Source organism: Platalea leucorodia (genome assembly GCF_965183815.1).
Source record: "Platalea leucorodia genome assembly, chromosome: 1".
NCBI classification, from domain to species: Eukaryota; Metazoa; Chordata; class Aves; order Pelecaniformes; family Threskiornithidae; genus Platalea; species Platalea leucorodia.
The window spans coordinates 124,104,242-124,126,803 of record NC_138823.1 but is presented as its reverse complement, the minus strand read 5'-3'; the positions used below and the strand labels follow the sequence as shown (position 1 = coordinate 124,126,803).

The 22,562-nt window shown below is 39.8% G+C and overlaps 1 protein-coding gene across 4 annotated transcripts in view; it reads left to right on the top strand.

The window, feature by feature from the left end:
• RBMS3 (RNA binding motif single stranded interacting protein 3) overlaps positions 1-22,562 on the top strand; it is a gene marked incomplete at both ends in the record, with an annotated part of 445,352 nt that overhangs the window by 95,855 nt on the left and 326,935 nt on the right. For 2 of the 4 annotated variants that reach the window (XM_082306039.1, XM_082306038.1), the window contains one exon: positions 570-736. In XM_082306039.1, coding sequence (XP_082162165.1) covers positions 570-736 — 167 coding nt within the window. Of the gene's footprint in view, positions 1-566; positions 737-22,562 lie in introns of all 4 variants that reach the window. The other 2 variants (XM_082306037.1, XM_082306036.1) reach the window with 1 other exon arrangement.

Below are 22,562 nucleotides of genomic sequence, written 5' to 3'. Positions count from 1 at the left end.
GTCCTAGCCTGATCATCTTTTCCAAACCCTGTTTCTCTGTTGTGAAAGACATCCCTAATGACAGAGTCTTTTCAGGCTGCTTTGGATTTTTCCCCCTCTCAGGCTAGCTAACTCTCTGCCACCTGACTGTGCGTGCACCGGGTGATCCTCATGTTTAGAAAAGGCTAGGCTTCTGGCATCAGCTCCCATACCTTTGATTAGATACTCTTATTTTTGTCTTAGAGTATTCTTAAAGCAGATTGTGTTTAATTTCTTTAGTACTAGTTACTCCCGAGTATCTGTCATTTCAGAGCTTTATTTTGTGATCTAGGTAAAATAGGCTCGTAACGTAGCTACTTTAATTCCAGATTAAAAAGTAAAGTAAAATAATGCACTTCATAGGCATGGCTAAACCCAAAATCTCGGCCTTGTTTTGCGTTCTGGAAGGTGTTGTTGGCTTGGGGTGGGCGCACGTGCTGCTAGGGTTAACCTGGGTAGAAGCACATGAGTCTGCTATGTTTTCTTTTCGCAGTAACAGCCTTTTTTTTTTTTGTTTGTTTGTTTTTTGTTTTTTTTTTTATTTCCAGCAGTCCTATGCACCAGCTCCCCACCCCATGGCTCCTCCCAGCCCCAGCACAAACAGCAGCAACAACAGCAGCAACAACAGCAGCGGAGAGCAGTTGAGTAAAACCAACCTGTACATTCGAGGCCTTCCACCCGGCACCACTGACCAGGACCTTATCAAGCTGTGCCAGCCGTAAGTGCACTTAAAATACTCGGTGTCTTCGGGTAGGAAAATGTCAAAGCTAGCCTTTCAGTTTACACTTACGTCCACAAAAAGACATCAGAAGCGTCCTGCGCTTGCAGGTTAACTGGTATTTCTTTAGTTTGAACAGCTAATTAATGCCTGTTCAAAGTCTTCTGGTAATGAGTTTTGGGGGATAGAGGGGTGAGGGCCTTCACATTGACTTCTGTTTCTTTTAATCTGGTTTCTTTCCTATGTTAAAAGGAGAATTTGCATGGCAAGAAAACCTCCCTAATGACAGATTTTATAGTTACAATGATCTGTGAATCAAAACCTGGTGCACAACAAAACATGGGTGTTCCCACCTCAATCATTTATCACATCTTTTGATTGCTCTGTCACACATTGCCGGGCTCAAAGAATGAGAAGTATGAAACCCACTGAAGGTGGCCTTGTAGCAAGCATCTAATTAACTGCAGTTCCACTGAAAACTGATGATGTAGAAAGTAGCACCTTCTACCTCCCTCCTTGAGAGTCGTGTTTGCAGATTGTACTGATAGATACCAGTTTTATTGTGTTTTATTCCTGTTGAAACTGGAAAGGCAGCAGAAGGGAGCTCTTTGCTCCTCATGCATCAACACCACAACTGTTTCCTAAAATGTTGCACCCTGTTACCCCTCCTCATGTAGTGGCTAGTATGAGTAGAAATGAGAACCTGATTGGATTTCCAGAGTCTTGATTATTATTGATGACATGTGGGAGGGGAATAATCCAGTTGGAGATTCCAACCAGAGATGACCTGGGTGGAATTTAGGCTAATACATTTTTTTGTGTTGAAATAAGAACATGGAGAGATTTGAAAAATAAAAATCCACCCCTGTGATTATACAGAACTGCAGTGCTTTTACCATAGAATATTCTATTCCAAAAGACAACAGCATCTCTGATATTTTTCATCACAAATCAGCCATTCAAATAGGGGTCAATAAATGAAGTCTGGTAAAGTAAGGAACAGTCTAGGGCTGATCTGCTGACTTGGATCCAATTGGCTGTTGTTTTGAAGCTTGCAATAGGAGTAACAATTTAATGGGGTGTTATAATTTTATGTCATTCTGCATTTCCTGATTTTGACCAAAAATGCTGAGAGACTTCCCTAAGTATGTTTTATGTGGACATGGCTGGCCAGGACTGGAACTAGCAGTCTTACTGAAGTGATACCTGAACTTTAGCAAAATTACACGAGCTTGAACCTCTTCCCTGTGACTTTCTCCTGCTAAAGCCGCTACAGGTAGAACTGGCTCACGGTTCACAAGAGTATAGCAGGCTGGTGATTTTTCATATTTCATGCAAGCTGAATTGCGAGTGTACCTGTCTGACATTTGTACAAACTACATTCATTGACACTTCCCGCTTGTGACAGTCACAGATAATCCCAGTTCAAAGGGCCAGATCCTCAGTAGGTATAAATTGACTGTAGTCTGCTGATGTTCAAAAACTATTTTGCTATACATCTTCTTGCAGTCTGACCCTTTCCAAGTTCAGACAAATGCTTTCAGCTGAGAAGCTGATCGGGAATGAACTAACTGTTCCTAGAGGAGCCTCACGGCTTTGGCGCTTAGTGCTGCAGTCATGGTGTGAGATACAAGTTGACTGTGGTATGAGCAGTGTTACTTGAATCATGAAGTTCAGAGAGCATGTCCCTACCTCTTGTCTGCGTATGGGAAGTGCACATCAAGTATCTGAGAGCTTCCTTTCGGCACTGTGGCAAAATTTTTAATGTGCTCCACTAAACTTAATCTGGTCTATGATTAGAGGGCTTTGTCGTGCTATCATGGAGTTCCTGTGTGAACAGATGCTTTTTAAGGAAAATGCTGACATTCATTTTGCTGATTTTTCTGTCCTGTGACTAAATGGAAGTGAGGAGAAACCAGATAGTTGTTCTGTCTTTTTTTTCAGAATATTAAAAGTATTTATCAAAGGAAAAAGGAAAGACGATGCAGGGAAACATAAACATCTGAAGTACAAGAATTTGTCATGGCAGCATGTAGATTTTTAAAGTAATATATTGCAAGACATTTTCTTTACCTTTGCAGATGATTACATAGTAGAGGTGGATAAAGGTCCAAATCCCTTCTCTTCGCGCCCCCCCTGCCCCCCCCCCCCCCCCCCCAGTGCAGTCTATATAGCAGCAATCTGCTGCTACGTGAGCAAGACGTACATTTGTCTCTTCAGAAATAATTGTCTTCTATAGAGCTCTCTCTCAGCTTATGTGGCTGGGGTCTCATCACATACTAAAGACTTAATGTGAACAGGTATTCACAAAACAGCAAAGGTGCTGGCTCTTAGGCTTCTTGCATAAAAGTATTAGCGTAATTTGCTACAAGATGGGAGGTGAAAACCTGAAGTCCAATCCATAAACCATATTATTATTTTGCAGGACAAGATTTTTAGAGAGCTGCATTTTAAGGGAGGTATTCACCAAAGCTAGCTTACGCCCAGGACAGTGGTTCCCCAAGGCTAGCTGCCAGTGCCTAAAATGAGCCCTTCTGAACCTATTTCCTCCACTCTAGCGTGTGACAAGGCTGCCAGCAATACAACTGTCACTTGCAATGTCTGACATTTGGCAGGTCTGAGGAATAACGTTCTAAACCCACAATATTTTATCTCTCAGAACTACAGGGAAAGCTGGAAATGCTGATGGCTATGTACATTTATCATAGCCCATCCCATTTCCAGGTTTATTCCAGCAAGGAGGCCACCCTCTAAGTGACGTGTAACATTTTTTATTTAATTGCATTTTGCCAGGTGGGTTATGGAAGAGGAATCCTTTAATCAGAATTGTTTGATAAAGTATGGGGCTGTTTTGGTGAATCCTGCCTGCTTTTCTGTATTTCTGCTGTGTCTTTTTAGGTGACGTGTAGCGCACACTAAACAGAAAACAGCAGACTGGAGTACCATTGATGCTTGAAGTGCAGAGTCCATTACACATGATGTCAGACATTTCTGACAAATGTTCCGACACTATCAAACCTTTTATCAATTCAAGAGTAACCTTGTCACAGTAATCTGTCAAACTGTTCATATAACTAAAGGAAAACAAGTCATCATAGGCTGTACAGTAACTGAGTAAATAAAAAAAAAATTGCTACCGGAAGATTTTCTTTTTGTGTGGTTCTAATCCTCGGAATTTGGTTTAACATGTGTCCAGCAAAGTTGCATCAAATTCTCTTTTGCAGCAGGGAGCTGTTGGGTTGCACTGTACCTTTTTGGACTTTATCCGATGACTCTGTCAAAGGTTACATTGAAAAAGAGTGAATAGGAATGTTTAGCAAGCAAGAATATTTTGTTTTCTGGATTTTCATAAACACTGAGTAAAGGAACTTCCAAAAATGGATGTTGGCCTCTCTTAACCGTTCTTGAGGTTTTTAAAAAAGAGGCTTTATACCCATCTGTGATCACATTGATCATCAGAACTTATTATTTTAAAATTTTGATTTTTAAATATTTCATGAAAATAATAGTAAATATCACATCATTAGCATTTATTTCTCTGAGGTACCCAGTCTCTGCTGGTGCAGTGGTACACACCATTGTACATGTATCTTCCCAGTCAAAATATGCTCTTCATCAAAAGGAAAGATAATCAACCTTAAGAAGTAAAATTATAGATTATAGACAGAAAAATGCGCATGATGTATTACTGTACAAGCAAAATATAAATTATCATCTTTGAAATAGTCATAGTCTGTCACTCTAATTTTCATGCATGGTGTTATACTTCATCCAGAAGAATTCCAAAATTCTCTTAAAAATGTACACAGATGGCTTAGTCCCCTGTTGGTATACTGGACACATCCCATTCTTACTAACTACATCCCAGTGGAGATAAATTGAAGGAAATCTCATGCACAAATTAAACGTTTGAGCTTTATTACTTCGAAACATTTTTAATTTCAAAAACTCAGTCTATCTCTCAGGATTTTGGTCTTTCTGTCTGTCTTTTCTTGCATGTTTGCACTGAAGAAGACTTAGACCCAAAACCTTTTTAAAAGATAAAATAAGTTCTGGAGAAGAGAATGGCAATTTGGGAAAAGAGATATAAACTATCTCCACCCCTCCCTCAATTTGAAAAGAAAAGTTGGCTTAAAAAGAACAACATTTGACTTTTAAAAAGCCTTGTGCATTGCACTATTAAGACATTGACATGTATTCAAAAGATAATCCCTGTCCATCTTGATTCAGTCATGAATTTTTCATGGCCAGTCTATAGTCTGAAAGAAAGCTACTTCAAACTTCTCGTGTCTGATAGCTCAAACTTAAATATGTTTTTGTCCTGATTTAGTCCTCCCCCCTTGTGCCTATAATGTACCTTCAGAACTCTTCTGTTTCCATCTGCTTTGTTCTTCTTGTTTGGATTAGCTATCTCATCACACTTCAACAAGTTTTGACTTCTTTGTGGTCCAGGGTTAAAATTAAAGGACTTAATTAAAACAACAATAGTAAAAATATCTAAACCTGAAGAGGAGCAAGTCTGTCTGCTGCTCAGGCACATATAGTTTCTAGATCCATGTTTTGTGCAGATTACTCAAGGTTTTGGATTGGTTTGGGTTGTTGTTGTTGTGTGGGGTTTTTTTTGTGTGTTTTTTTTTTTTTTTTTTTTTTTCCTGAAGGTATGATGATTGTCTCCTTGACAAGTCATCAAGGGTGAGATTTTAGTCTCTCATTCCATTCTGAACGTCCTTGGTTTTGTCCCTGTGGAATGTCTGAATAAATATTCAGGCTGCCACTGTTTGGATTCTACTAATGGGCTAGCCCCAAGGATAATGTAACTGAGGTTATTAATTGGAAATACACGCATTACTTAAATCCTAGACTATTTTTGAAATGAACTGTGTGCATTCCTTTTGCCCCCACAGAAAACTGCTGAGTTCATCAAGGTTTCAGAGAAGTTCAAGGTGCCTTTCAGGACAGGATCTCTTGTTAATAGCTGCAACAAGTACAATGTTTTCAATTAGGCCAAGCTTTATAGCAAGTTCATGATGGCCATTTCTGCCATGTGTTAAGACACAAGAGTTTGAAATTCCTGCCTATTTTTATTTTCCTTTTGTGAAGATAACAAGTAGTACATGTTACATGAGAACTGATGAAATGAAGGTGTGGGGAAAGTAAGTTCCCTTCCTTTCTTTTTTTTCTGCATTAAAATGTTAATTAAAAATAATTACGGTGAACTATAAATAAAATAAAGGTTAACCGAAATAAAATCCCTGTAGTGAGTTCAAAACCAAAAAGACCAAAATAATTCCTGAAGTAAATCCTGAAGTCAGACCAAATTGGTACCCAGTGCAAACTGGTGTTCTTATCCTGGCCCTGGTGAAGACAAAACCCAACCTATCTGTGACTTACCCAGCAGCAGAGTGTTAGTCTGTGTCTGCTTTTGTATTTTTAAGAAGTAATCTTTGGAGATATAAAGGAATTTACTGCGTTCTGTAACCTTGTGTATGTTAAAGGAAGGTGTACTGTGGCTTCAGTATTAATTCAAACAGAACCACATAATCTACATCTCTCCTGTAATTAATATCAGCTGACAGCATTGCTCTGTGATATAGCAGAGACTGAAAGGGCATGAAGGTGAGAGTGCTCGTTCGGTGGGATTAGCTCATATAGGAACCATGTGGCATCATATAGAGTAGTTCCTGCTTAAATCTTCGTGGATGTTTTGGTTCGGTGTACCCTGGTAATGTGAGAACTGTGAATGGCTCTGAAGTCTGCTGGAGAGATCAGTCTTCATGGGAACCAAATAAATGCCCACACTTGGGGGGAATAAAAAAACCCTCCAAAAGCCCCAGATTTGCATTGTTATTCCAAGTTAAATTGGGAAAGCAAAGCCCCAAGAAGGGTGTACTGTTGGGCCAAGCACAACAAAGGTGTCCTGCTGGACTTAATACACTAATTCAAAGCAATGAAGGAATTACATGAGTTTGTTCCTCTCATTTGTTAATGTGTCTGTTCAGACCAGAGAAAAACACACTGATGGGTTAGCTTGGAGAAATCTGTATTCTTCTCAAGTTTATTGTATCAGGGACTTTTCCTAAAAGTTTATTGAGAGAGGCAGGAAAGGGAAAAAAAATTAATTTCAGGTTAATACTTTTAAGTCAAAATGCCTTTGATCGGGAACCAAATGATGAACATTAGGGATGCATAAAGTAGACATAAAAGCAGAAGAACTTAATGCTGTGAACATGATTTTTATTTCTAGCATTGAAGACATCTTCATAGTGATGGTCCTTATTAATGCTGTTAGAAACATTATGGTGTTGCTCTCTGGGTCTGAACTGGTACAAGGTAGTGAACTTGTATTTCATGTGAGTGAGATCTTGGTTTCTGAAATCAGTTGATTGTAGTTTTGCACTCAGCTGTATAAACATTACATCTTTGCAGTGTATAAATGTGGATGTGCACAGGGTTTTTTTTTTCTCCTTTACCTGATATCATTAAAAAAATATTTGTATATTCATTCCTCATTAAAATAATTTCCAAATGTCTTCCATTGTTAAAAACAAACATTTAAGTTGCCCCAGTAGGCAATGAACTGATCCTTTTCTTACCTAGCTTCTTCCATCAGGGAAAAGAAAACTCTAGGTCAGCAAATGCCCACAGCACTACAGAGAGCTCCATCTGGGATGTGAACGTTCCCATTGTCAGGAAGAAAGGCAGAAAAATAATCTGCGTAAAGTAATAAATGAGCACCTGCACTCTTCCCTGTTTTGAATGTGCCCATCTTTTCACTGGAGTGTGACAGAGTGTCAGTGAGAGTTTCTCATCTCCTTTCAAGTTGGATAAACCTGATTTAATGGAAGATAGGGGAGGAGGCAGCGTTCTCAGGCACTGCTGCTGAAAACATTTCTTCTGATGAATTTTAATTAAAGTCCTTGGGGGGGGGGGGGGGGAACAAAACACAACAAACTGGAGAGCTCATAACAGAAATATTGAGTCTTCTGTGTAGTGATGTGAAGGGCATGACTGTAACAGCCACTTGTTTTGCTTACTGTGCAGGAGGGATGTTGAGATAGAAAGAGGGCAAACGCACTTAATGAGCTACTTCTGACCTGTTCTGAGATGTGCGTGTTTCCAGTCTTTCCTCGTCCTCTTTCTTACTCCACTTCTCCAGCATACTTTGTGTGCAGCCAGTCAACCGTGGCATCACCATCCGTCCACGAGGCTATTGTCCCCTTATTGATGTAAGCATTTAAGAGTCTGAAAAAGCTCATGGCCAAAAACTGTCCAAAGGACAGACAGGCTCTGCACAGTGCATGTCTGTCAGACAAATGCCTGGTTTTGTAATGTGGGTGTTGCTCTGTGAAAGGGCCTTCACGACCATGGGACTCGACAGTATGAATTTCCCAGCGCCTCAAGGTGTTCTGTAAAACTGTGGTGCTCAGTTTCTGCTTTCCAGTGGGGAGGCTGATTGATAGCCTGGTGGTTTGACAAAGGTTCCTTCACTGCTGTCCTTTGAGTTGTTGTGGGGTTTTTTTAATCGGAATAGTGGCAATGAATGTTCTGTTTATGTTTGGTTCTTCTGTTTTGAAGCTCATCCATGTCTTCTAGATTTGTTTGCATTTTTGATACTCGCTCTCCTAAATTCTGTGGTGTCAAGTTCAGTGGGTCTTTCTGATCTCTTGTCCTTTGAGAATTGATGACAGCAAGGGGAGAGCAGAATCAATGGCTGCATTACATGTGCGGAGAGCAGAGAAGAAAGTAGGATGTTGTCTGGCCAGGATATGGTTTATACTCAACAGTCACTGACTTTGGGAGAGGATGGAGACACACTGTTCATGTTCTGACATTTGTGTAGCAGAAATGTTTCTGTAAGCTTTCTCTAGAAGGTATGACGCAGCTAATGTTCTGATCCGTTTGAGAAATACATTGTCCTAAAGCGTTGTTGGAAGGAAACAATACCAGCTATGCTTAATAACACCCCCCCACCCCTGAAACAGGAATAACCTGGGCACTGCTTCCAGCTAATGGCAAGAACCTTGGAGCATGCCTGTAATTTCTATACAAGGGGAAGTGGCAGGCCAGCTTTGGTGGCAAAGCTATTGAATATTATCAGCACAAAAACAAAAATGTCTTTGTGTTCAGCTGCTAGACTTTCCCATACCATTCCAAACAAGCATCGACAAGAGCTCTGTGCTATGCAGCATGCAATGTCCTTCATTCCAAGTATTTGGTAACTTCCCAGAATTATTTGTGTCACAAGCGCTGCTGCTAGATTTGTGTTAAAAACTAAAAAGTCTTTATTTTTTTAAATGATGTTTGCTAGAGAAGGAATTTCTTAGAATTTTTGCAACTACGTCAGAAGTTTTGTCTGCCTGATTGTAAAACAGAGACAGGAAAGATGGAACGTTTTCAGCCTAATTTTTAAAAGATGTTGATCTGACAGAGATCTAAAAAGGTTTTCTCTTTCTTTGGGCATGTATTTTCTGTGCCCCCATTATGAGCTCTAGGGAAAGTGGCAACCTCTGGATTCTGGTTCTCTTGGAAAGTACCTAGCCACATCTCTGGGGGCAACCCCAAATAAAATAATGAAGGTAACAGCAATGTGGAAATATAGGTCCAATTCTGAAATAAGCGCTCTGCCAACAGACACCTAGCCTCATATAAGCTTCATGGAAGCACAGCAGTCTGTTCAAATAGCAGTTATTGCAGGATCACAGCCATGTTATTGTTTCAGTGTAATACAGGTAATAAGTGCAGCATTTATGGCTATTACTGCCTGGTGATCACATAAAAAAAAAAATAAAAATAAAAAAAAACCCAAAACCAACCAGACACGCTTTCCTTACTTCAGCTTCCCAGTTCAGCATTTCCATATACTCCTGGGGTTATAATCCAATTATGAAAGTCCAATTATTATCTGTGATTCACTGATTCAGGAAGAACATTAACTTTTTAGCTTCTTTATAGTAGGGAACTAGTAATTAAAAGGGATAAAATAATTCACAGATTCATAAAATTTAAGATCCAGAAGAGACCAAGGGATGGTCTACCATTATTTTCTGGTTGATTCAGGTCCTTAAATTTCCCTTATTTCCTCCTGGACTGAATATAGCAATTTATTTTGATGCAAAGAATGCGTTCCAGAAAAAGCATGCACTCTGGATCTGAAGATAATGAAAGCAACAGCAAACCTACTGCTGTTGCTAACAGTTTGTTCCTGTTAACTGCGTTCCCTGGTCAGAATTTCTGACTGACTTCCAAATCAACTTTCTGGTGTTGATTTTTACCTGTTGGTTCTTGGCATAATCAGATTAAGGACCCTTCAGATTCTCTCCTTCTCTCCCCATCCTCCTCCCAGATGTACTTACGGACTATAATCAAGTCACTTTTCAGACTTTTTTCTTTGATAATCAAAATAGATGGAGCTGTTTAAGTTTCTGATTATAAGACCGTTTTCTCCAGCCTTTGGATAATTTCATCAAGGACTGCAGGGGTCATTTAAATGTTTTTAAAACTAATTATTTGAGGTTAGAAGTAATTTCCTTTTCATGGTTATGGAGATTTGTTATTACATATATAGTTTATGTAGCCATATCTGTGTGTGTCCTTAAGTGGATGAAATGTATCACTGCATCAATGTTCCTAAGCAGGAGAAATGATGCTCAAAAGCTGCCATGATGTCCTAGCAGGAGTGTAAGGGGGTGCAATGTGTGCTCTGTGAGGATCACAGTGCACTGGCACTATGTCAGAAACAGAAGCTCATCTCTCCTCCTCTGAGGTTTTAATTACCTTTAATTGTAAATCAGATGTCTGTCCATCCTCACTTTGAGTAACAAATCCCCATATGATGAGAAAACTGCAGCACCCTTGAAGCTTTATTTTAAAAAGTAAGGAATTTGGATCTAAGCCACACCTAACTTAATTTTGTAGAACTTAATTTCTCTACTCATCTTTAAAGTTTCTTGTCCCCTCTGCTTTACTTAAATCAACACCAAATTTAGGATTGTCAATGAAATGGAGTATGGCTGTGAAGTTTTTCAATTACTCTACAATAATTTAGTGCAAATATTTCAATATAAAGTTTATTAAGTACCTTATGAACTGCATCACAAATGAATTCCTGTCACGTATACAAACATACAGCCAGTTCAAGGAGCTGAAGGATTCATATAGGGCAATCTCTTGACTCTCAGCATAAAATGAACTCAAGGCAATTGCTTCTAAATGGAAAGGGAAACTGATGGCTACAGTGGAACAAAATGGAATATGACCAAGTCATTGGTGGTGTTTAAATCAAAGCAGGGCAGTATATTCATGCCAAGATTTTGCTCGTTGCCTAACATAAGAATTGGACTAAAGATGTGATTGATTGCAGGTCTTAGAGATGTGGGAGACAAGCTATAATGATACAGCTATTAAATACTATCAGTACTTTTAGGAGTTCTAGTTGTTTTATCTCTATTTTCAGTGAGTGGTAAGAAAAACCTGGCTTTGTTGCAAGATGGATTTGCAATTATTAGTTCGTGTTAGGTTCCTGCATTTGTTTGTTGGTTCTTACTACACTTAGATATAGAGAAACAAGAATTTCTCTGAATCACAAGACCACATTGCTTGTCCCTGCTGTGTCCCTGCCATGCTGTTCCTGTGGTACACTGGGGACATGGGGCTGCTGTTAGGTGAGTGCTAGCAGCTGAATCTCCCACTGGTGCTGGGTAAGTATAGCTCTGCCAGCCAGCATGAGGCATTTCATGGTGAGAAAGAGGTGGGTCAGAGTGGCAAGAAGAGTGACTAGAATACATTGCAACTCCTTGGATGATGTTGTCTGTCAGTACAGTTTAGTGTGTATTGAGCCAACTACGTGGAACAGACTGAAGTTTCTTGTCCTGCGTCATTCTTTTTTCCATTGCCCCCCTGCCCTGTTTTCTTCCCTAATGCAATCCTCCTCTAAAGAGGGATATTTCTTCACAGTAGTCAGGCTCATCATTTGCTTAGTAGGTGCTGGTTAGCAGTGCAAGGATATTGATGAGAAAGCTTGTGTTAAATCTCCCTTCGGAGGCTGCCCTAGAATTGTTACAACTCATGTACACGTGGCATTTTAATCTCTCCGCAAAGACTCCTGAAAGGGATTTTTAAAGGACTGCACCACTAGTTAGTAGCTGTCACCAGTGTGTGAGGCACGCTCTCAGCGGAGAATTTAGCAGCCCTCCGTTGCACCTGGAGTCGAAATGTCGCCAAGCAAATACATCTCTATCTTTTCAGACTGCCAAGTCACGGCAGCACTGCGTAGGACCTGGGATGTTGAGCTCATGAGAGGGATCTCGGCACTGTCAGCAGACTCCCAAGGCTGGGCACTTTTTTCAGCCAGGGGACCTGCTGTGGCAGGCTGTCTGGTGGGGACGTCGAGGCGAGTTCAACATGCTGCGGGCTCGCGGGATGCAGGCTGTGTGCCAGCAGTAAAGTGCTCGTTGCCTCCTAACGAGGTAGCCCTCCAGTCCTGCTATCAGGAGGTCTGCAGCTGGTCTGCTTAATGGTATTTAGTAACAGTATGTGCAGTAAAGCATGCTCTCCTATTACACAGAAATCCACTAATGCTGGCATCAAGAGCGGCGGGTAATTCAATCACACCAACAAAAATGATATTAACATAACATTAAAGAGCTGTGTAGACTAGCAAAAGACAGGAAATTATGGACTTCAGGCTTGAAACTTTATCCTTAACTCACCCATATTGTGCCGAGGTATTTGGAAATTTCCATAGAGCGTGTGATTTTTATGGAACCTACAGTGGGGTGGATTGTCCTGTTTGTCTGCGGAGGATTTCCTCGGCTAACATCAGCCAACATTAGTGAGACTTATATAAAGAAATCCTGGCACAAGTTACAGAGCATAGCTGAACAATGTGAGCTTTAAATATGAATTTCTTGGCTTGGGCAGTTTACCCATCCCAGCATTTCTGAAGTGCTGCATCAGGCATTAACTGTGTTGACTTTTTTCAGACCAAGTTGCAGTTCAGTAGCTAAGTCCCTCTCCCAATTTCAGAATTAATTTTTAGGGTTGTGGTTTTTTTTTTTTTTTTCTTTTTCCTGTTCCATAGTCACTAAAAAGATTTTGTTTTGTTTTAAGTTTACCTTTTGATTTAAAGACACCGCTCCTATTGATTTGAGGTAAAGTCTCTGGAACTAAGCTGAATTACACTGGAGGGGAAAAAAAAAAAAAAAAAGCCCTATGCCCATCTTTGGGCCTTGGTAATATTTTTCCTCGTTTTTGGTCCTGCTGAAACTAGTAATGCAACTCAGTAAAGAAGGTTAGCTTCATCGCATAAAAATCCTTAGTTGGAAATGGAAGAAGAAAGGGTGTTGACTACCCCATCTTCTTCCTTGTAGCTTCCAGTCCTCCATTGTATCTCCCTGTACCAGCAGGGAAAAGGGGAATTTCTTGCAAGGACCCCTTGGGTCAAGGAGGAGCAGGGAGTCAATTTACAGTCTATGCACAAAATGCTTATAGAGAAGGCTTAAGCTGCTTTGTGAGTACAATTGCTTTATTTTATCTATTGGCATCAGAGCCAAGCAAGAGCTATGGGAAGAATTGTCTGTCACTCCAAGCATGGGACTTCGCTGCAATCAAACGTGAGATTGCAGATCTCCCAGAGATGGTGAAGCCAGCAGGTACCCTGCTTGCTAAGTAGCTAAAACAGCAAAAAGTGCAGCACCCAGATATTTTCTTACATCTTCAGGCAGGTTTTGCAGGCTGTGCTGAAATGCATTCTGTCCTTGAATACCTTGAGACCAGTGCCCAAGTAAAACCAACGTGACCTCAAGTCACATCTGATTTAGAGTTCGTTCCCATGTGGCTCTGGCAGAGAGGGAGCTACATGATGGTCATTGTTTGGGGGAGATTAAAAATTTTAATCTAGCGCGGTGGAAGTAAAGAGTGACGGAAGCCAGCAAGAATTATTTTGCTCTCATAATAGCTCATTTGGAGATTTTATATGGTATTTTCTGGAGATGATGAACTCTTGGTATGGTTAAGCTCTGAGGTTGTTCTGATTTTCCCCCTGTGTGCTTTCTGTGCTAAGGAGCTGGGGAGGAGTGCCACCGTGGCTGTCTCTGTGGTGAACAGGATGGTCATTAATGACCATGCATAGAACAGTAGGATGGCTGTATCCTAGGGGAAATCAATTTTCTGCAGAGAGCTGAGCTTGTAAAGAGTAGAAAATTTCCACTGAAGAGGAGGGGGGGGGAAGGGGATACAAAATCGGCAGAGCAGGGATTAAAAAATACAAAAGCTTCAAAAGTGTGGGAAGACTCAAAAGGCTTTCTGTTCATAGGTGGATTTCCCCCTCCCCCCCGTCAAAATTGAGAAAGTCTTGAACATGCTAATCTGAGAGATGGGAGAGAGAATGGCCTTCTGGAGAAGCTCTGGGATGGGGCACATGGGGAGGCTGGGGAGAAGACTGCCTGGGGTTTAGACAAATGGTGATTCTTTTCTAAAGTGCATTTTTCTTTTAGATGGAGAACAAACATGCAGAACTGAATCAGTACTGTGCATTCAACTTCCTGAAGGAGCATCTATATTGTGGATGCTTCTCGGTTTTAGAGCCACGCAGTGAAACCTGGGACTAGGTTAAAGCTAGCTGAGGTAGCTCCATGCTCTCCTGCAGAACTGGCGTGACTGTGGCCTGGACGGGTCCTTGTGTTCCTCACTGTGCGGGTGTAGTTGGGAATTCAGACTAGGGTCATTCTCTTCTGCCGTTCTCCACTCTTACACTTTGTGTCTTTTCTCTGAATCACAGAATTTCACTGTGACACTGTCTCTCTCAACTTTGGGTGGCCCAGTGGCTATGAAAGTGTGTGTGTCCCCTGCCCCCCCCCTCCCCCCCCCCGTAATGGTTTGCTTCCCTCTCTTCTTTTCTGCTGATTTTCTGCTGCTTCAACCTTGCTGCTTCAACCTTGCTGCTTCCTTGCAGACAGAGTGGAGAAAGCTTGCCTTCCCTAGGATGCTGTCATTTTACTCTTGTAACAGATTTTGAAAAAAAAACCTCACAGGGGAGATGAGGGAACTAAATTGCAACTGGTGTAAATATCATCATTCAGATAACAGCTCTAATAGGAGTAAATTTGCTTAGACTTTGTAAGTATGTTTGTATGTTTATGTATCTTAAAAATGTAAGCAGATATAAATCTTTAAATCTCAAACAAGAGGATGATTCTTTTCTGACTCAGCTCAATGTTACAGGCTAAACCAGAGATAAGATAACATTCCCATAAACATGGAAGCTTGAACAAAGGAGCTGTTGTCCTGAGAATGTGGGAATCAAAAAGAAACTGAAGTCTGAACTTAGGAAATTGTCTTACAAAACAAAATGTTGGATGTAGAGTAACATTTAATGGCTCTCAGAAATTGTGGAATGGGAAATCCATAGGTCTTTCTCTTGATCTCAGTGGTCTCTGGAGCAAGCCCAAAGAAAGCGAAGGGCAGAGGGATCTGGGAAATTAATAGCTGGAGCGGACCTTTTCTTTTGCTTTGGCTTCTTATTCAAGATGTTGGTCTTTTGAGAACTTCCTTTCTTGAACAGCAGAAAGGGAAAGGGTCGGAAACTCTCATGGTCTGAGTAAGTGGGAGGAAAGGGTGCAAATGCTGTTGGTGAACAAGATGTTTCAGGGATGCGTAAATACATAGCCTAATACTACAAGTGCTTGGTTTATGAGAGTTGGCCATTGGGTGTATTGAGGACTGTCCAGAGTATGAATTCAGTTGTTCATAGTTGTAAAAATTTGCAGACTATAACTCTGTTTCTTGTAGAATGTGTCTTTGACTCCATGACAACTGACTGTGTCCTTTTTACATTGGTTTTGTGCTTTCATTGCTTCTGATGGGATGTTCAAAAAGCAGTCTGCTTGTTGCTAGAGGTGATCGTTGTAATTTTTGTGTAACTAATTTTTTAAACCCAGCACATTTGGCAGATTATATTTTGGCTGCTGGAATATAATTTGTCTATATAGGATATACTTGCCATTTATGTGTATGATAGCAGTAGTAAAGTGAGGGGTGTCAGTAGGGGGGTTTTCATGAATCTTTAAATCCAGCTCTTTTTATAAAGTGGGGAATAGAACACAGAGTGGATTTGTTCATTGTTATTATTTTTTTTTTTTCTTTGCGAGGTTGTTTTCTGGGACCCAAAACATGCAACTGCCAAGCAGTGTTTTTTCCCTAGCTGAGGATGTTCACTAATATTTGATGAAGATGTTGCCCTTGGTGTTGCCAACCCTCAGAAGTTTATTGCGAGGTTCACAATATTTGTTTCTTAAACCTTTAGATCCTGAGGCATGTGATAAGATGGGAATCTCAGCTTTCAGTTTTTAAAAAAATGTAGGTTTCTCTCCTTTATGGCTGTAAAGAGAGGCATGAAAATACAACCTGAGTCCATCACAAAGGCTCAAAATATATAACCAAAATAAAAGGATATCTCAAACATACTTATTTTCTAGTTATTTTTTAATACCAAAAGTTAATTTCGTAACTTTTTGGTGTATTAATGAGCGACAGGAATTGTCAGTATTGTACTCCTTGGCCCGTTACAGGAAGAATTGTGGGTTTGTCCCAGTGAATCACAGTTCTCTCTCTCTCTCAAAGTATGCCTGGTACTCAGAATGAGGTCTCGGTTTTTCGCCTGGTTTGAGGATCATATCTTATTTAATTAGTTTATTTGAAGGCACCTGAAGCCAGCAATATACAAAAGACTCTTCTTGAGGGCTCCCAAACTACTGAAGATAATTTGCTTCCAAATCCAGTGTTACTGATCAGATTTCAAGATGTGCTTGCTGTGTTTTTCAATGAGTCTTTCATTCCTGGGGTAAAATTTCTCAGCAGAAACATAAAATATTTAAATTCTCGCTCCTTCCTCCAGATCTGCCCATGTACATTTCAGAAAAGACGGGTTACATAGCACATCCTTTTTCACAGCTCTCCATCGAGGGTGCTGCCTGGCAGGACCAACCAAGTGTCCTTTTAAGGACAGAAGACACTGAGTATATAAACTGTGTATTTATTTAGTGAATCCTGTGGCTTATCTAACCCCTGCCTGGTCCACGTTGGCTGTTTCTGGGTGCAAGCTGAACCACAGCAGAGCACAGCAATTGCCAACGTTGGCTTTTCTTCTGTAGGAGACTCACGGCCAAGGTGTCCAGAGAGAGCACCTGGCACAAAGCCTGAGCAAGGAGTTTTTGTTTGACTAAGATTTTGTTTGTCTTAGGCTCATAGGTTCTCAGAAGTGCTGACTGATGAGCAGAGAGTTACAAGACGTGCTAATTATGCCGTATTCCCTGCCCCTTGATGTTATCTTAAAGTGTAACTTCAGTGCTCAAAGATAGAAAATAATGAGGCAGCTGCTCTGTCGGTGTAAATTGGGGCAGCCCATTGGAGCCAGGAGGAGGGCACTGCATTTTTGGAAACCAAGAGCGTGATCCAAAGTGCAGTTTTTAATAAGCCCTGCCTCTCCAAAGATATTTACCAGTCTGACACAGTGAGGCTAATACGTTCAATAATGTCCGCCTTTCTTTGGGACAATAAAGAACGAGGAATTATTTACATGAGAGACAAGGGCTCTAAACTAAATATATTTTTAAACCTGTAAATGTGTTCTTGTAAAAGGTGACTCTTCATTTAATGCTATATTTACTTGCAGGTTTTTAAAGCATTTTGAAAAAATAAAAAAATTAACACAGTATTCATAAATTATTTATCTATATGGCATGCCGGGCAGCTTCACCTAGTTTGAATTTTATTGTTGACAAAGGTATCACTTAATAGAAGGTTTTGGAGAATACCTGCTTTGGGACCCTGGCCTGGGAGTTGTGGTGAGTTACCAGCAAGAACAGATTTGTCCTCTTAAAGCTAATTACTGTAGTAGTTACGGGCTTTGCACTGAGGAAAGCAAAGCGCTCGCTGACTGGAAGCATGCACTTGCGTGTCCTGTGTAAGTCTGTTTACTGTATTGGGGCTGTAGGCATGACTTCCCACACCAAGCAAGCACATTAATTTATGAGCCTACAAAGATGCTTGAGGACCTTGAGAAATGTAGTGTCCTGTTGAAGTTCAACTGGGCTTCTTAACGTGCCTGAAGTTGTACACGTGCATGAGTATTTAAAAATATTGTGGACACGTATCTTATTGAATCTATTTCCACACCCTCTCCTGAGGCTGTCTTTATGTTACAGAGTTGAGCAAATAAATGGACTAAAAAAATCTTTGCTTTTAAAAATGTACTTGGTGGAGTTAAATAAAATTCAAAGAAACTCAAAACCGAAAGTATTCTGTCCCAGTCCTGGGCAAGCAGCATGAGTTTTTGTCCATGTAATTATAAAAGTCCAAATCCATGCTCTTGTTTTTTCTCTCTGAAAATTTCAGGCAGAGAAAAATGTGCTCCTCTGCCCCACTTCCGTCAAAGTTTGGCCTTTGGAAAATGAATGCAACTGTGACATTCCAGCCCTGGAAATAAAAGGATTGAAATAAATATATTGAAGAAAAAGAAACAATTCTGTGATGTAGTTCCTGAAATACGCATTTTGCAATGTAAAAACCCTAAGAAACAGTTCCTCTCAAAACTACGTTGTTTCCAAAGACATCCCAAGTACCTGGATTTTTCTAATTTGTAAATACTTGAGTTCACTTCTGTGAACTCAAGAACTCTCACTCACACGTTTGATTCAAATGGCCACTGTGTGAACTCTATAAAATGCTTTAGCTTTAAATTATCAGTTGGAGTTCACAGTCCCTGGTGGTAGCTGGAGTTCTTGCTTTTTTCTTTAATTCCTTTTCTTTTTAATTCCTTTTCTTTTCTTGGCTGTTATTGGAGAGGAACCATCCAATTGAGACATATATATGTATATATATTTTACAATATGTTGCAGTCATTGAATTCTTTTAAGAGTAAATTGTTTTAGTGAAATGTCAGAAAATCTGCACAAAAGGAATGCTCAGAGTTCCCTTGAATAATGAGGCTATTGTTAAATGATTGAATACTTTAGAGATTAATATCATGGTATGCTGGCATGCTGGTTCCTACCAACTGTAATTTAACAATGAATCCTCCATAAGTAAGCAAGACTCTGAATGAGAAATCGGATACAAGACAGCACAGCATGCAAGAACATACAAAGTAAATAAATTCTATACACAGGAATGATATGTTGGGGAAGGTTATTTCCACAGTATCTGAGGTAATTGAATTGTTGGGTAGAGGAGATTCTTCAAGTTTGAAGATCTGCGTAATTTTTGCTTCCAATGTTGATGAGCAATGTCTTTATAGTAGAAAAGATAGGTTTGGGTTTTTTTTTTTTTTTTTTAACCTCCCAACCCCCTTCTTTGAAAATTAGAGTATGCCTGGCGTTATCATTTGTTTCAGGCTACAGTAAACCACATCTCATTCTGTGAAGCGTTTCAGATCCCTAAGCTGTCTTCCCAATAATGCATCCTATCATTATACAGAAAATTTAGCGACACTGCTGAGTGTCTGCAAACAAAAGTTGCATTTTATTTTTTTAAGACATCTGAATTCTTGCAAATATGGAATAATTAGTAGTTGAAGATTTAATGATGGCCCTGAAGAAGGACTGAAGTGTTCTGCATGAAATCATAGTTATTAATTTGTGCATGAATTTCGTTTTCCATACTTAATTTAGCAACTGTAGAGTATTTTGCTAATTAATTATTAACACTGGTTATTTGTCATGGCAGAACTGTGAGGGAAAAACATAGCTTTCTAGCAAAGCAAAAATATAAATGTCAGAATTTTAATTTAAATATGATATACAATAATGTAATCATGTTTTACATAGTCTTAAACAGCTTCAATATTCAAACATACGGTATAATATGAATATAACATATAGCACTAATTCAGAATAAGCCGCGTTTAGAATAAAAACTGCAGCTAAGAGCCAAGTGTCTTACTTGCAACAAACTGGGAAAAGACACTGTAAAATGTCAGGCTTTTATGGGGAGTGCCACTTTAGTAAGTGGCATTTTATTCTGTCTTGGGTATCAAGAGTGTCACAAATCTGTAGCCTTATAATAAGTGCTGTGAATAGGATTTGAGCTTGTACCTACTGAAGGCAATGAAAAAACTTCCTTTGATTTCTGCAAGTGTTGGATCAAGCCACTTAATTTCATTTACATGCAGACAAAGAATCTTTCTTTTATTTTGGCAAGGAAAGGAGCAAGGCTACAGGAAAAGTTACCTTTGAACTACTGAAGTGATATACTACTTACAGGTCTGAAAGTTCAAGTTCTTTGTATTTCCAGAAATTTAGTATCTGTGTAAATTTCATTTATTTTAACTTCTGTTTTACCTGGCTTAATTTCCCAAGTACTGAAAACAATTACAGTAAGTCTCCAGAGCCTGTACGCTTTCAAATGGGACTATTTTTCCAGAAGTGAATGTGCATATAATGTTTAAGTATATGAATGCAGATTAGTTTGAATAGGAAATTTTGCACTCTCTTTCTTGGTAAATATCTGCATTGTCTTGTAAGTATATTTCTAACTTGAATGTGAGACGCTTCTGTCGTTTTAATGAAGGTGAAGGTGAGGGCATTCCTGTGCTTTAATAGCAGTAGATTTTAGCGACACTGGAAAGGAAAGCAAGCATTTTAACAGCAGAGGGTTTTTTTTGGTTGTAGGTGTTTCTGCTCACGTTTTAAGGGGTTTATTTACAGTGTTCTCTACCCTAGGTTGTTGAAATTTTACAAGAAGCAAACTTCACTAAAACTACCAAGTATTCCATATTCTTCAATAAAAGAGCACCAAAGGATCTAATACAGCTGCTCCCGGACTGTATTAGAGCCCCGTGATTTGAGCTATATGGTGCTTGCGTCTTCTTCTGAAAAGCAGGATTTCTGAGTATGATCTGTAAATGCAGTGTAAAGTAAATGGCATGATCCATAATCTGCAATAGCCTTTTAGGTTCTTTCCTCCTAACGTGGCGCTATTCATTATTCAAGTTACGATCTTGGGTTTTATTTGTCTAAAGCACTAGTAGTGTTCATAAGCATGTGTATATAGTTATTTTATGGGTTTTGTAGCTTTTTTCTCATAATTCTGAAAAGTATGTTTTCAGTGGACATGAGGTGATGGTGAATAACAGGCCCATGTATGAGTCAAATCACTACACCCTTAGTAGTAAATATCTGTACCAGAAGATATTGTTGAATATGCATACATTCTTTCAGTAGTTCATCAGCTTGCATTCTCTTGAAAATTTGCTTCTCGTAGATGCTACAATATTCATTACTCTGCTTAAAACTGGGCTCCCAACTGCATTGCTAGGAACAGAAATACATGGTCTGAGTTACAAAATTGCTGAGCAATACCTGCCCTTACAGAATTCAGTACTAATGACTCAGGAGCCCTTCTGAAATTCCAGGACTGTTTAAGATGTACGACCGAAGTATTTAAGAGGCCCCCCTCCCTTTTTCTGTGGTGTTTTTGCAACTCTTGGACAAATTGTTACTCTGAATTGCTCTACTAACTTGTATTACATTTAATGAAGGAATGATTTTTGTAAACTTGACAGCCAGACTGAAGTAAGCAGAGAAGACAGAGCAGCTGAATGTTAAACTCTTACAGAAGTACGGGCTTGTTAAGCCAGTACACTGTAGGTTCCCTACCTCCTTCTGTTTGTTCCCCAAGCCACGCACTGGTCTGTGAAAATAAAAGGTGCTCTGAATGGCATGAATTTTGTTGTTGTATTTTTATGTGAATAGAAGAGTTTAATCTTAACTTTTCCTTTTTTTAATATACAGAGAAACAACAACAAAGCAGCTCAATCTTTGTTAATGGATAGAATAGTAATGTGTTGTATTTTTGAGAAAAAATCATGTAAAAAGTAGATTAAATGCCCAGAAATGATCATACAAATCAGAACATTCTTTCTGAGTGAATTCCCCATTTCTGTGTATTTGGATGTCTTCGGTTCGGTGGCAGTGTATTACAGGAATAACACCTCTCCAAGAAATCCAGCAGCGGTTCCTTCTGTACTTTAGGCTTTCATAATGTAGGCTTTTTTTTTTTCTCCCCCTCCCGAAATCCATGGTTTTCCTAATAGAGTCTGCTTTAAACAAAGTAAACCCAGTTATGCTATTTATATATTAATTCACAAGAATGAAAGAGCCTCAGAGTTGCTTATCTAAATCCAATTACTGCTGGTCAAATTCATCCCAGTACAAAAGTTCCCGAGATAAAAGCATATATTACCTAAATGCCCAGAAATGCAGACTGTTTTCAGTTGGGTGAATTGTGCTCTGAGCAATGTGTGAGGCCTTGAGTGAACCCTAACACTGGGGATATAATTATTAAGCTCTTAACTTGGAAATTACATGGTAACTCCATTGGTTTAACTAAGCAAGGAAGAATTCTGCACCCCGGTTACTTGGGTTTAAATCACAAGTTTCATGTTTATTTAAAACATGCAAGCAGTAACTGGACTTGGGCAAAAGCTGTGTTTTGTACAAGTCTGTGCACCTACCACCTTGTAGATGAGGATAGCAGCGTGCGTGTAGCACCGAGTCAGGCAAGTGGTGAGAGACTTGGCCTGTCCGGTCCGATGGCTGTTTTGCATTACAGGACTAGCTGTGGCCAGCCCAAAGGCTGGCTTGAAGGACAGAGTAAGATGTAACTATCGCAGAGGCTTTTGTTTTCTGTAATGCCATGGAAAAGCTGAAAAGTTTGGGTGGCCCCGACCAGACTGGTCTCCCAGGAAACCCCTTCTTTGACCCAGCGGCTCTTGGTGGTGGCTGTCCCTCAGCAGGGTTCTCACCATGGCGTATTGCCTGCCAGCGGTGGG